Source organism: Physella acuta, unplaced genomic scaffold (genome assembly GCF_028476545.2).
Source record: "Physella acuta isolate Inbredline_101_S28 unplaced genomic scaffold, ASM2847654v3 ptg001126l, whole genome shotgun sequence".
Taxonomy (NCBI): Eukaryota; Metazoa; Mollusca; class Gastropoda; family Physidae; genus Physella; species Physella acuta.
In genome coordinates, this window is record NW_026732643.1 from 27,787 (window position 1) to 41,888 (window position 14,102).

The 14,102-nt window shown below is 44.9% G+C and overlaps 1 protein-coding gene across 4 annotated transcripts in view; it reads left to right on the top strand.

Moving 5' to 3' along the window:
- Window positions 1-12,904, top strand: part of LOC131956100 (uncharacterized) — a 38,948-nt gene extending 26,044 nt beyond the window's left edge. For 3 of the 4 annotated variants that reach the window (XM_059320508.1, XM_059320506.1, XM_059320505.1), the window contains 3 exons: window positions 6,900-7,166; window positions 9,642-9,749; window positions 10,736-12,904. In XM_059320508.1, coding sequence (XP_059176491.1) covers window positions 6,915-7,166; window positions 9,642-9,749; window positions 10,736-12,085 — 1,710 coding nt within the window. In that variant the 5' untranslated portion in view covers window positions 6,900-6,914 and the 3' untranslated portion in view covers window positions 12,086-12,904. Of the gene's footprint in view, window positions 1-5,407; window positions 5,532-6,899; window positions 7,167-9,641; window positions 9,750-10,735 lie in introns of those variants that run through there. The other variant, XM_059320509.1, reaches the window with a different exon arrangement.
- The last annotated feature ends 1,198 nt before the right edge of the window (window positions 12,905-14,102 follow it).

Here is a 14,102-nt window from a genome sequence, read left to right on the forward strand (position 1 = left end):
ATTTTTAGAACTCAATGTCTGTTAAATGATTTTCGAATTTCGTGGTCTATTTAAATATTTTAGATATAATGGACTAATAAACTATTACTATATGTAGGGTTAAAAAATATGTTTAGACATGGGTCCTAGTTTAATATTTTGATGACCCACATTGTAAACCTTTTTTAAGCCTGAGTTTTTGTTATATATGTTGAGATTTGGAATCAAAGAAGTATAAAGGATTTGGAGTCTTGCTGTGGGCCTACTTTTTGACTAAATAACAGAAAACAAAAGTTCCCATGTGTTCTCAAATATTTATGGTGAGGGTCAATTAAAATACTTTTTATGTGGAGGGAGGGTGGGTGGGGGGTGGTAAAAAATTATCGTGTAGTCCTTAATAAAATATTCCTAATGTGTGTACGCAAATATGTTTGGTGTGTGTACTAAAATATTTCTGGTGGGCCATGTGCTCCAATATTTCTGGTGTGAGTACTAAAATATGTCTGGTGGACTGTGTACTAAAATATTTCTGGTGTGTGTACTAAAATATTTCTGGTGGGCTGTGTACTAAAATATTTCTGGTGGGCTGTGTACTAAAATATTTCTGGTGGGCTGTGTACTAAAATATTTCTGGTGTGTGTACTCAAATATTTCTGGTGGGCTGTGTACTAAAATATTTCTAGTGGGCTGTGTACTAAAATATTTCTGGTGGGCTGTGTACTAAAATATTTCTGGTGGGCTGTGTACTAAAATATTTCTGGTGGGCTGTGTACTAAAATATTTCTGGTGGGCTGTGTACTAAAATATTTCTGGTGGGCTGTGTACTAAAATATTTCTGGTGGGCTGTGTACTAAAATATTTCTGGTGGGCTGTGTACTAAAATATTTCTGGTGGGCTGTGTACTAAAATATTTCTGGTGGGCTGTGTACTAAAATATTTCTGGTGGGCTGTGTACTAAAATATTTCTGGTGTGTGTACTAAAATATTTCTGGTGGGCTGTGTACTAAAATATTTCTGGTGGGCTGTGTACTAAAATATTTCTGGTGTGTGTACTAAAATATTTCTGGTGGGCTGTGTACTAAAATATTTCTGGTGTGTGTACAAAAATATTTCTGGTGTGTGTACTAAAATATTTCTGGTGGGCTGTGTACTCAAATATTTCTGGTGTGTGTACTAAAATATTTCTGGGCTGTGTACTAAAATATTTCTGGTGGGCTGTGTACTAAAATATTTCTGGGCTGTGTACTAAAATATTTCTGGTGGGCCATGTGCTCCAATATTTCTGGTGTGTGTACTAAAATATTTCTGGTGTGTGTACTAAAATATTTCTGGTGGGCTGTGTACTAAAATATTTCTGGTGGGCTGTGTACTAAAATATTTCTGGTGGGCTGTGTACTAAAATATTTCTGGTGTGTGTACTAAAATATTTCTGGGCTGTATACTAAAATATTTCTGGTGGGCTGTGTACTAAAATATTTCTGGTGGGCTGTGTACTAAAATATTTCTGGTGGGCTGTGTACTAAAATATTTCTGGTGGGCTGTGTACTAAAATATTTCTGGTGGGCTGTGTACTAAAATATTTCTGGTGGGCTGTGTACTAAAATATTTCTGGTGTGTGTACTAAAATATTTCTGGGCTGTATACTAAAATATTTCTGGTGGGCTGTGTACTAAAATATTTCTGGTGGGCTGTGTACTAAAATATTTCTGGTGGGCTGTGTACAAAAATATTTATGGTGTGTGTACTAAAATATTTCTGGACTGTGTACTAAAATATTTCTGGTGGGCTGTGTACAAAAATATTTCTGGTGTGTGTACAAAAATATTTCTGGTGTGTGTACTAAAATATTTCTGGTGGGCTGTGTACTAAAATATTTATGGTGTGTGTACTAAAATATTTCTGGACTGTGTACTAAAATATTTCTGGTGGGCTGTGTACAAAAATATTTCTGGTGGGCTGTGTACTAAAATATTTCTGGTGTGTGTACTAAAATATTTCTGGTGGGCTGTGTACTAAAATATTTCTGGTGGGCTGTGTACTAAAATATTTCTGGTGGGCTGTGTACTCAAATATTTCTGGTGGGCTGTGTACTAAAATATTTCTGGTGGGCTGTGTACTAAAATATTTCTGGTGGGCTGTGTACTAAAATATTTCTGGTGTGTGTACTAAAATATTTCTGGTGTGTGTACTAAAATATTTCTGGTGTGTGTACTAAAATATTTCTGGTGTGTGTACTAAAATATTTCTGGTGGGCTGTGTACTAAAATATTTATGGTGTGTGTACTAAAATATTTCTGGTGGGCTGTGTACTAAAATATTTCTGGTGGGCTGTGTACTAAAATATTTCTGGTGGGCTGTGTACTAAAATATTTCTGGTGGGCTGTGTACTAAAATATTTCTGGTGGGCTGTGTACTAAAATATTTCTTGTGTGTGTACTAAAATATTTCTGGGCTGTGTACTAAAATGTTTCTGGTGGGCTGTGTACTAAAATATTTCTGGGCTGTGTACTAAAATATTTCTGGTGTGTGTCCTAAAATATTTCTGGTGGGCTGTGTACTAAAATATTTCTGGTGGGCTGTGTACTAAAATATTTCTGGTGGGCTGTGTACTAAAATATTTCTGGGCTGTGTACTAAAATATTTCTGGTGTGTGTACTAAAATATTTCTGGTGGGCTGTGTACTAAAATATTTCTGGTGGGCTGTGTACTAAAATATTTCTGGTGGGCTGTGTTCTTAAATATTTCTGGTGGGCTGTGTACTAAAATATTTCTGGTGTGTGTACTAAAATATTTCTGGGCTGTGTACTAAAATATTTCTGGTGGGCTGTGTACTAAAATATTTCTGGTGGGCTGTGTACTAAAATATTTCTGGTGTGTGTACTAAAATATTTCTGGTGGGCTGTGTACTAAAATATTTCTGGTGTGTGTACTAAAATATTTCTGGTGGGCTGTGTACTAAAAATATTTCTGGTGTGTATACAAAAATATTTCTGGTGGGCTGTGTACTAAAATATTTCTGGTGTGTATACAAAAATATTTCTGGTGGGCTGTGTACTAAAATATTTCTGGTGTGTGTACTAAAATATTTCTGGACTGTGTACTAAAATATTTCTGGGCTGTGTACTAAAATATTTCTGGTGTGTGTACTAAAATATTTCTGGTGGGCTGTGTACTAAAATATTTCTGGTGGGCTGTGTACTAAAATATTTCTGGTGGGCTGTGTACTAAAATATTTCTGGTGTGTGTACTAAAATATTTCTGGGCTGTGTACTAAAATATTTCTGGTGGGCTGTGTACTAAAATATTTCTGGGCTGTGTACTAAAATATTTCTGGTGTGTGTCCTAAAATATTTCTGGTGGGCTGTGTACTAAAATATTTCTGGTGGGCTGTGTACTAAAATATTTCTGGTGGGCTTTGTACTAAAATATTTCTGGGCTGTGTACTAAAATATTTCTGGTGTGTGTACTAAAATATTTCTGGTGGGCTGTGTACTAAAATATTTCTGGTGGGCTGTGTACTAAAATATTTCTGGTGGGCTGTGTACTAAAATATTTCTGGGCTGTGTACTAAAATATTTCTGGTGTGTGTACTAAAATATTTCTGGTGGGCTGTGTACTAAAATATTTCTGGTGGGCTGTGTACTAAAATATTTCTGGTGGGCTGTGTACTAAAAATATTTCTGGTGTGTATACAAAAATATTTCTGGTGGGCTGTGTACTAAAATATTTCTGGTGGGCTGTGTACTAAAATATTTCTGGTGGGCTGTGTACTAAAATATTTCTGGTGGGCTGTGTACTAAAATATTTCTGGTGGGCTGTGTACTAAAATATTTCTGGTGGGCTGTGTACTAAAATATTTCTGGTGGGCTGTGTACTAAAATATTTCTGGTGTGTGTACTAAAATATTTCTGGTGGGCTGTGTACTAAAATATTTCTGGTGGGCTGTGTACTAAAATATTTCTGGGCTGTGTACTAAAATATTTCTGGTGGGCTGTGTACTAAAATATTTCTGGTGTGTGTACTAAAATATTTCTGGTGGGCTGTGTACTAAAAATATTTCTGGTGTGTATACAAAAATATTTCTGGTGGGCTGTGTACTAAAATATTTCTGGTGGGCTGTGTACTAAAATATTTCTGGTGGGCTGTGTACTAAAATATTTCTGGTGTGTGTACTAAAATATTTCTGGTGTGTGTACTAAAATATTTCTGGTGGGCTGTGTACTAAAATATTTCTGGTGGGCTGTGTACTAAAATATTTCTGGTGGGCTGTGTACTAAAATATTTCTGGTGGGCTGTGTACTAAAATATTTCTGGTGGGCTGTGTACTAAAATATTTCTGGGCTGTGTACTAAAATATTTCTGGTGTGTGTACTCAAATATTTCTGGTGGACTGTGTACTAAAATATTTCTGGTGGGCTGTGTACTAAAATATTTCTGGTGGGCTGTGTACTAAAATATTTCTGGTGGGCTGTGTACTAAAATATTTATGGTGGGCTGTGTACTAAAGTATTTCTGGTGTGTGTACTCAAATACTTCTGGTGTGTGTACTGAAATATTTCTGGTGGGCTGTGTACTAAAATATTTATGGTGTGTGTACTAAAATATTTCTGGTGTGTGTACTAAAATATTTCTGGTGGGCTGTGTACTAAAATATTTCTTGTGGGCTGTGTACTAAAATATTTCTGGTGTGTGTACTAAAATATTTCTGGTGGGCTGTGTACTAAAATATTTCTGGTGGGCTGTGTACTAAAATATTTCTGGTGTGTGTACTCAAATATTTCTGGTGGGCTGTGTACTAAAATATTTCTGGTGGGCTGTGTACTAAAATATTTCTGGTGGGCTGTGTACTAAAATATTTCTGGTGTGTGTACTAAAATATTTCTGGGCTGTGTACTAAAATATTTCTGGTGGGCTGTGTACTAAAATATTTCTGGTGGGCTGTTTACTATAATATTTATTTTGGGCTATGTACCGAAATATGTGTGTGTACACACACATATTTCTTTGAAGATGTGTACGGAAATATTTTTGTTGGGAGTTAAACATAATTATTTTTTAAAAATTAGGTTCCGTAAATTACTTGATGGTACCATCTCTGTGTACATAAATGTACATGCTATTTGGCTATTATGTGTGTATATCAATGTACATGCTTATACGTTACCATCTGTGTACATGAATCACGCTATTATGGTACCATATGTGTACATGAATGCACATGCTATAATTTGACCGTATGTGTGTACGTGAATACATATGCTATTTGTTACCACCATATAGCCACTTGGAATGTTCAGGTAATTCCCAATGTCGCGTGTAGATATGTAGGTGTTGTTTTCCCAGAATTCTGTTTTTGTAGTGCCAATAGATCTCAGGTCAATCCTGCAAGTCTGAGAGAGACGTCAGACGCCATTAAAGTCTTCCAGTTTGGCACAGGGGAAACGTTGGCATCATATGTGCTGTTTTCTGGATACATTCATAGATTATCCTGTTGAGTGGATATATTTATCCATACGTAGAGATTATGGTGGATGGGATAATTCCGTCTTTCAGTAAGTCTGGAATATTTTGGGATATGTTCATTAATCTTTAGTTGACATGCTGGATGTCAGATGTGATTTGTTAGATGGCAGATGTTTTAATATCAGACGATTGATCTAAGATGTAAATCGAACCTAAACTCAAGGTAAAGAGATCAGCCAGATGGGAGGGTTCAATGAAATGAAGGCGTGTTATCTTTAGTAGCCACACGCCTGCCACGGTGTGTTGTGTCTAACACGGTGTGTTGTCTCAAGCACTGTGTGTTGTGTCAAGTCAAGTGTAGTACGGTGTGACGTCAACATGTGTGTGTGTGTGTGGAGGGGGGGGGGGGGTCAATGACATCAGATGACTCAACGTTTGCTGGCCAGGATCTGTCAGCTCACACACACGTGCTGGAAGACTACGGAAGTCAACAGATTTTAACGCCAGTTTTAGTGCCAGAAAACCTAGCATGTCTGCAGTTTTGGGGAAATTCCTAAAATATTTGACTTAAACTTGCACCCCACCCCCCCCCCCCCCCCCCCCCCCCCCGAAAGTTATTTTAAAAGCTGACCTGTTTCATTATTTCATCTATTCACAATTTTAAATATATACATATACATCTTTTGGACCTTTACATTTAGACCTTTTGAGATGTCACGTATGGTACGCTACCCATAAATTACCTGTCCACGTAAACTTCCTGTGCACTACTAGTACACTACCTGTAACCTACATGTAAAATAGCTGTACAATACCTGCCAACTACATGTACACTATATTAAACTACCTGTACATTTCCTGTCCCCTACCTGTCACCTACCTGTCACCCACCTGTCACCCACCTGTCACCCACCTGTCACCCACCTGTCACCCACTTGTCACCCACCTGTCACCTACCTGTCCCCTACCTGTCCCCTACCTGTCACCTACCTGTCACCCACCTGTCACCCACCTGTCACCCACATGTCACCTACCTGTCACCTACCTGTCCCCTACCTGTCCCCTACCTGTCACCTACCGGTCACCTACCTGTCACCCACCTGTCACCCACCTGTCACCCACCTGTCACACACCTGTCACCCACATGTCACCCACCTGTCACCTACCTGTCCCCTACCTGTCACCTACCTGTCACCTACCTGTCCCCCACCTGTCCCCCACCTGTCCCCTACCTGTCACCTACCTGTCACCTACCTGTCCCCCACCTGTCACCCACCTGTCACCTACCTGTCACCCACCTGTCCCCCACCTGTCCCCCACCTGTCACCCACCTGTCACCCACCTGTCACCCACCTGTCACCTACCTGTCACCCACCTGTCACCCACCTGTCACCCACCTGTCACCCACCTGTCACCCACCTGTCACCCACCTGTCACTCACCTGTCACCTGCTATAGTTTCAGTGGACGCTGATGGAGACTAACGACAGCAAGGAGGGTTTTGACGAGGCAACCATGGAGATGTTATGCGCCAACCTGCCCAGCCACGCCTTCAACAGCACTACCCCCGACCCCCGGCTCCAGAAGGCGTGGCGTGAGACGGCCCGCACGAACCAGATCACCCCCCTGCTCAAGGAGGAGCTGCGGCTCAGGATCCTGGCCAAGCGGGAGCAGAAGGGGGAGCCCCAGATAGACACCACGTGTCAGGCTCCCAAAACCTACGAGGTGATGAGCGCACGGTGTGCATGTGCTGCTTCAAATTCTTGCACTCTACCGTTATAATAGACCATGTAGGCCTATTATATATATATATATATATATATATATATATATATATATATATATATATATATATATATATATATATATATATATATATATATATATATATATATATGAATATTATCTGTGATTTGTATCTATATATCACCCTTGATTGTCTTTAGAATCGTATATTTTGTTCATGTTGACGTAAGATAAGATTATTTAACCCGTGGAGAGGAGATAAAAATATTTAAAAGGCCATATTTAAAAGGCTCTAACCAAAATAGTTGTGGGAATTTCCGGTGTATAGAACTATCGGAAATTCCCGTAAAGTATCATCTTAGTAAATTATTATGTGCTACGAAAATAAACTGTTATAAAATTAATTATATTAAGATTAATGTTAATGTTTACGACATAAAATTCAAATTATTCATTTAAAGCTTGGTGAATTCAGCTTCAAAAAGATAACCAAATTAATCATTTTATCAGTACAAGCTACAATAAATACACCAGTATAGAAGTCAATATAATTTTAGAGTATTCAAGTCAGTTTAGTTTACACTTCTGTAGCTTACATCCGTTAACATCCATGTAAGCCTGTACGGTCAGGTGGCTTAGGGTAGCGATAGTGTCAACTTGACCTGGCATTGTGTCACTGGCGGTCTTAGCAGGACTACTACTGACCTCAATACTCCTATTACTGACCTAGACACTCCCACTACTGACCTAACACTCCCACTACTGACCTCAACACTCCTACTACTGACCAAACACTCATACTACTGACCAAACACTCATACTACTGACCTAACACTCCTACTACTGACCTAACACTCCTACTACTGACCTAACACTCCTACTACTGACCTAACACTCCTACTACTGACCTAACACTCCCACTACTGACCTCAACACTCCTACTACTGACCAAACACTCATACTACTGACCTAACACTCCTACTACTGACCTAACACTCCTACTACTGACCAAACACTCATACTACTGACCTAACACTCCTACTACTGACCTCAACACTCCTACTACTGACCTAACACTCATACTACTGACCAAACACTCCTACTACTGACCTAACACTCCTACTACTGACCAAACACTCATACTACTGACCTAACACTCCTACTACTGACCTAACACTCCTACTACTGACCTAACACTCCTACTACTGACCTAACACTCCTACTACTGACCTCAATACTCCTACTACTGACCTAACACTCATACTACTGACCTAACACTCCTACTACTGACCTAACACTCCTACTACTGACCTCAATACTCCTACTACTGACCTAACACTCCTACTTCTGACCTAACACTCCTACTACTGACCTCAACACTCCTACTTCTGACCTAACACTCCTACTACTGACCTCAATACTCCTACTACTGACCTCAATACTCCTACTACTGACCTAACACTCATACTACTGACCTAACACTCCTACTACTGACCTAACACTCCTACTACTGACCTCAATACTCCTACTACTGACCTAACACTCCTACTACTGACCTAACACTCCTACTTCTGACCTAACACTCCTACTACTGACCTCAACACTCCTACTTCTGACCTAACACTCCTACTACTGACCTCAATACTCCTACTACTGACCTCAATACTCCTACTACTGACCTAACACTCATACTACTGACCTAACACTCCTACTACTGACCTAACACTCCTACTACTGACCTCAATACTCCTACTACTGACCTAACACTCCTACTACTGACCTAACACTCCTACTACTGACCTAACACTCATACTACTGACCTAACACTCCTACTACTGACCTAACACTCCTACTACTGACCTCAATACTCCTACTACTGACCTAGACACTCCCACTACTGACCTCAATGCCTCCATTTCTGACCTCAACACCTCCACTAGAGACCTAAATCCTAAATTCTGCCACTTTTACAATGACCAACCTCTTCTTGAACGGCACGAGATTATGACAAGCAACTCTAGTACATCAGGGTACACAACCGAGAAAATGACATTGAGTACAAGACCTTATTAAGTACTCTCCCTTGAATATAACAATTGTTATCCGTGTACAAATAATTATTAGATTAGATTAGACTCATAACCGAAACACAACTGATCCCATAGGACCAGCTGACCCCATAGGACCAACTGACCCCATAGGACCAACTGACCCCATAGGACCAACTGACCCCATAGGACAGATTGACCCCATTGGACCAACTGACCCCATAGGACCAACTGACCCCATAGGACAGATTGACCCCATAGGACCAACTGACCCCATTGTACCAACTGAACCCAGTTACTGACACCAAAGAAACAGAATCGAACATTGTATAAAATAGCCCCCCCCCCCCACGAGACCCCACTACCGACCCCAACTGACCCCATCGAATGGTGTCCTCTACTGCAGCTGACGGAAGAAGAGAAGAAGAAAAGAGAAAGAAGAAAAGAACAGAACAGACGAGCGGCCAAAAAATGTCGAGAGAAGAGGAAGATGAAAACTCTGAGTGACGCCGAGGTAAGTGGGCGTGGTCTAGGGTGGGGCTGTGGGTGTGGCGTGATGGTGGATGTGGGTGTGGTGATGATGGTGTGTGTGTGGCGGGGTGATGGTGGATGTGGTGTGGTGATGATGGTGTGTGTGTGTAGCGTGATGGTGGATGTGGGTGTGGTGATGATGGTGGATGTGGTGTGGTGATGATGGTGTGGGTGTGGTGATGATGGTGTGTGTGGTGATGATGGTGTGTGTGTGTGTGTGTGGCGTGATGGTGGATGTGGGTGTGGTGATGATGGTGTGTGTGTGTGTGGCGTGATGGTGGATGTGGGTGTGGTGATGATGGTTGATGTGGTGTGGTGATGATGGTGTGTATGGGTGGGTGATGGTGGATGTGGGTGTGGTGATGATGGTGGATGGGGGTGTGGTGATGATGGTGTGTGTGTGGCGTGATGGTGGATGTGGGTGTGATGATGATGGTATGTGTGTGGGGGTGATGGTGGATGTGGCTGTGGTGATGATGGTGTGTGTGTGGGGGTGATGGTGTGTGTGTGTGGGGGGGGAGGGTGATGGTAGTTGTGGTGATGATGGTGTGTGTTTGGGGTGATGGTAGATGTGGGTGTGGTGATGATGGTGTGTGTGTGGGTGATGGTGGATGTGTGTGTGGTGATGATGGTGTGGGGTGATGGTGGGTTTGGTGATGATGGTGTGTGGGGGTGATGGTGGATGTGGGTGTGGTGATGTTGGTGTGTTTGGGGTGATGGTGGATGTGGGTGTGGTGATGATGGTGTGGATGTGGTGATGATGGCGTGGATGTGGGTTAGTGATTATGGTGTGGATGTGGGTGTGTTGGTGGGGATGTGGTGATGATGGTGTGGATGTGCGTGGAGTGATGATGGTGTGGATGTGGTGATGATGGTGTGGATGTGCGCGTAGTGTTGATGTGGATGTAGTGATGATGGTGTGGGTGTGCGTGTGGTGATGTTGTCACTAAGATCAACTTGCTTGTCCAGAGAACTGACAGCAACAGGGAGCTGAACCAGAAGCTCAAGGACGACGTGACCTTCAAGCGTCACCAGCACCAGGTCTTGGAGAAGTTCTGCCGTGAGCACATCTTCAGTGGCAAGTGTGCCCTGGTGCCCTGCTGCCCTCAGTCACGGGCAGATGATGGGGAACCCAGTCTGACTCAGCACGGGGAACAAGGGCAGCATCAGGAACATAGCCAAGGGGAACATGTGGAACATGGACAAGATCCCCCCGGACCATCACAACCTGTGTCACGTGACTGCCCCAGTCTTCTGGCCGCTGATCTCTCACCGGAAGCGGAAGTTGTCTCCAAAATCCCAGCAGACGTAGAGCAGGTGGAGCAGAAGATGGAGCTGGACGTGCTGGACGACGTGTCCGAACTTTTCCCCGCCCACGTGGACTTGTCGGGCAGCTCGCCCGTGCCCTCCCCTGCCCCTCCCTCCAACCTGTTCCAGTCGATTGACCACACCTGCGGTCAGACCGGTGACGTCACCACTGATCAGCTTGGGACGGGCCCATCCTTCTACCCCAGCAGTGACCCGTCGCTTCTCGTCCCCAGTACCCCTGCCTTCACTGTCACCCCCGAGCCTGCAGACCAGTGCGGCAGTGGGTCGCTGGGTGGGTCGCTGGGTGGGTCGCTGGGTGGGTCGCTGGTTCGAACAGGCAACGTGACGTCACCTCACGCATTCTATCTGCTCTCTCCCAGCCAATCAACGAGCGCCACGAGAGGGGGCATGGACCACGTGATGCTGACCAGCCAGGCGTCCATTGACATGAAAGAAACCACCGAGGCCGGCTCGACCAACATGGACGCCCTGGTGGCCGGCGACGACATCTACGACGAGCTCAGCCTTGACCTCTTCCTCAACAGCTACCAGCACTGTGACGTAGAGCTCTTCACGCAGACAGGCCCTACCTCACCCATGACGCCCATCTCCCCCTGCTCCCCCACCCTCTCCCACCCCGACTTCCCCCAGCCGGACCACGCACACCTCCTGCAGGCGGTCGAGAGTATTTTGACTAGCGCCACGCCCACCCGCGTGCCCGGGCACGAGACGGCAGCCCGACCAGTCATGCGGCGCGCCTCGTCAACCGTGTCGGTCCCTTCTCCCTACGGCAGTCACCTTCTGACGTCATCACTGAGCCCGCCACCCAGCGTTCCCTCCCCCTCGAGCCACGGGGTCCCTGAGTCTCCCTCCATCCTGACGGGCCTGGCCGTGTGCGAGGAGGGCCGCTACGTCACCCAGTTCTCCCCCGTTAGCTCCGCCTCCGGGGGGATCCTCAGTCCAATCAGATACGCCGAGTTCTCAGAGGAAGAGTTCTTGAACCCGCGATAGAAGATCTGGCCGACCGCCCAGCGATGATTGACGGCCTGTCAGCACTGACTTGCTGTAGAACTGAACTTAGTCAAGGACTGACCCAGGCCGGACGTCAAGCACTGAGCCGAGGCCGGACGTCAAGCACTGACCTGAAGCAGGACGTCAAACATCCATCTTGATCGACCCACTACATCTTTCACATCCAACTTTTATAAACTTGTATTTGGTTGGCATCATCTTAACGCGAACGTTTTGTATAGGCCACGTATATTAATTATATTTGTACCCGAGTTTGTATGCCATTTTTCAAAGGTATTCTCTTAGTACTATGTGACATCTGTCTTTGTTAAGCGCCATTTGTCTGTGTCGCGTGACAATGAGTCTTTGTTGTACCGTAAAGCATCTGTTTTTAGTACATGACATGTGTCTTTGTTTTCTATGTGGGATGTCCACCAGTAACATCCTCATCCCAAACTTCTCCCAAAGGTCTTTCAAATTTTTAGATATAATGTGTGTGTGTGTGCGTGTGTCTGTACGAATGTGTGTGAGCGCGCGGTTATTATGTAAATATACAATTCATTGTTTATGAATGCAACATTCCCATTTAAGTGGTCAGATATTCGCGCATACGACCGCAAACCGGAAAGTTTCAAGTTCTGATCCCCGCGCTCAAGTATGTAGGAAGTCCCTGAGTTCACCCAGCTCTAATCGGTACCTGACTCGCGTTAGGGAAATTGTAACACACATAGGTAAACTACATAGTGGGCTGGGGTGACCATCTAGAGCCGTGATGACGTAGTGGGCTGGGGTGACCATCTAGAGCCGTGATGACGTAGTGGGCTGAGGTGACCATCTATAGCCGTGATGACGTAGTGGGCTGGGGCGACCATCTAGAGCCGTGATGACGTAGTGGGCTGGGGTGACCATCTAGAGCCGTGATGACGTAGTGGGCTGGGGTGACCATCTAGAGCCGTGATGACGTAGTGGGCTGGGGTGACCATCTAGAACCGTGATGACGTAGTGGGCTGGGGTGACCATCTAGAGTCGTGATGACGTAGTGGGCTGGGGTGACCATCTAGAGCCGTGATGACGTAGTGGGCTGGGGTGACCATCTAGAGCCGTGATGACGTAGTGGGCTGGGGTGACCATCTAGAGCCGTGATGACGTAGTGGGCTGGGGTGACCATCTAGAGCTGTGATGACGTAGTGGGCTGGGGCGACCATCTAGAGCCGTGATGACGTAGTGGGCTGGGGTGACCATCTAGAGCCGTGATGACGTAGTGGGCTGGGGCGACCATCTAGAGCCGTGATGACGTAGTGGGCTGGGGTGACCATCTAGAGCCGTGATGACGTAGTGGGCTGGGGTGACCATCTAGAGCCGTGATGACGTAGTGGGCTGGGGTGACCATCTAGAGCCGTGATGACGTAGTGGGCTGGGGTGACCATCTAGAGCCGTGATGACGTAGTGGGCTGGGGGTGACCATCTAGAGCCGTGATGACGTAGTGGGCTGGGGTGACCATCTAGAGCCGTGATGACGTAGTGGGCTGGGGTGACCATCTAGAGCCGTGATGACGTAGTGGGCTGGGGTGACCATCTAGAGCCGTGATGACGTAGTGGGCTGGGGTGACCATCTAGAGCCGTGATGACGTAGTGGGCTGGGGTGACCATCTAGAGCCGTGATGACGTAGTGGGCTGGGGTGACCATCTAGAGCCGTGATGACGTAGTGGGCTGGGGTGACCATCTAGAGCCGTGTGTATGATGACGTAGTGGGCTGGGGGTGACCATCTAGAGCCGTGATGACGTAGTGGGCTGGGGTGACCATCTAGAGCCGTGATGACGTAGTGGGCTGGGGTGACCATCTAGAGCCGTGATGACGTAGTGGGCTGGGGTGACCATCTAGAGCCATGATGACGTAGTGGGCTGGGGTGACCATCTAGAGCCGTGTGTATGATGACGTAGTGGGCTGGGGTGACCATCTAGAGCCGTGTGTATGATGACGTAGTGGGCTGGGGTGACCATCTAGAGCCGTGATGA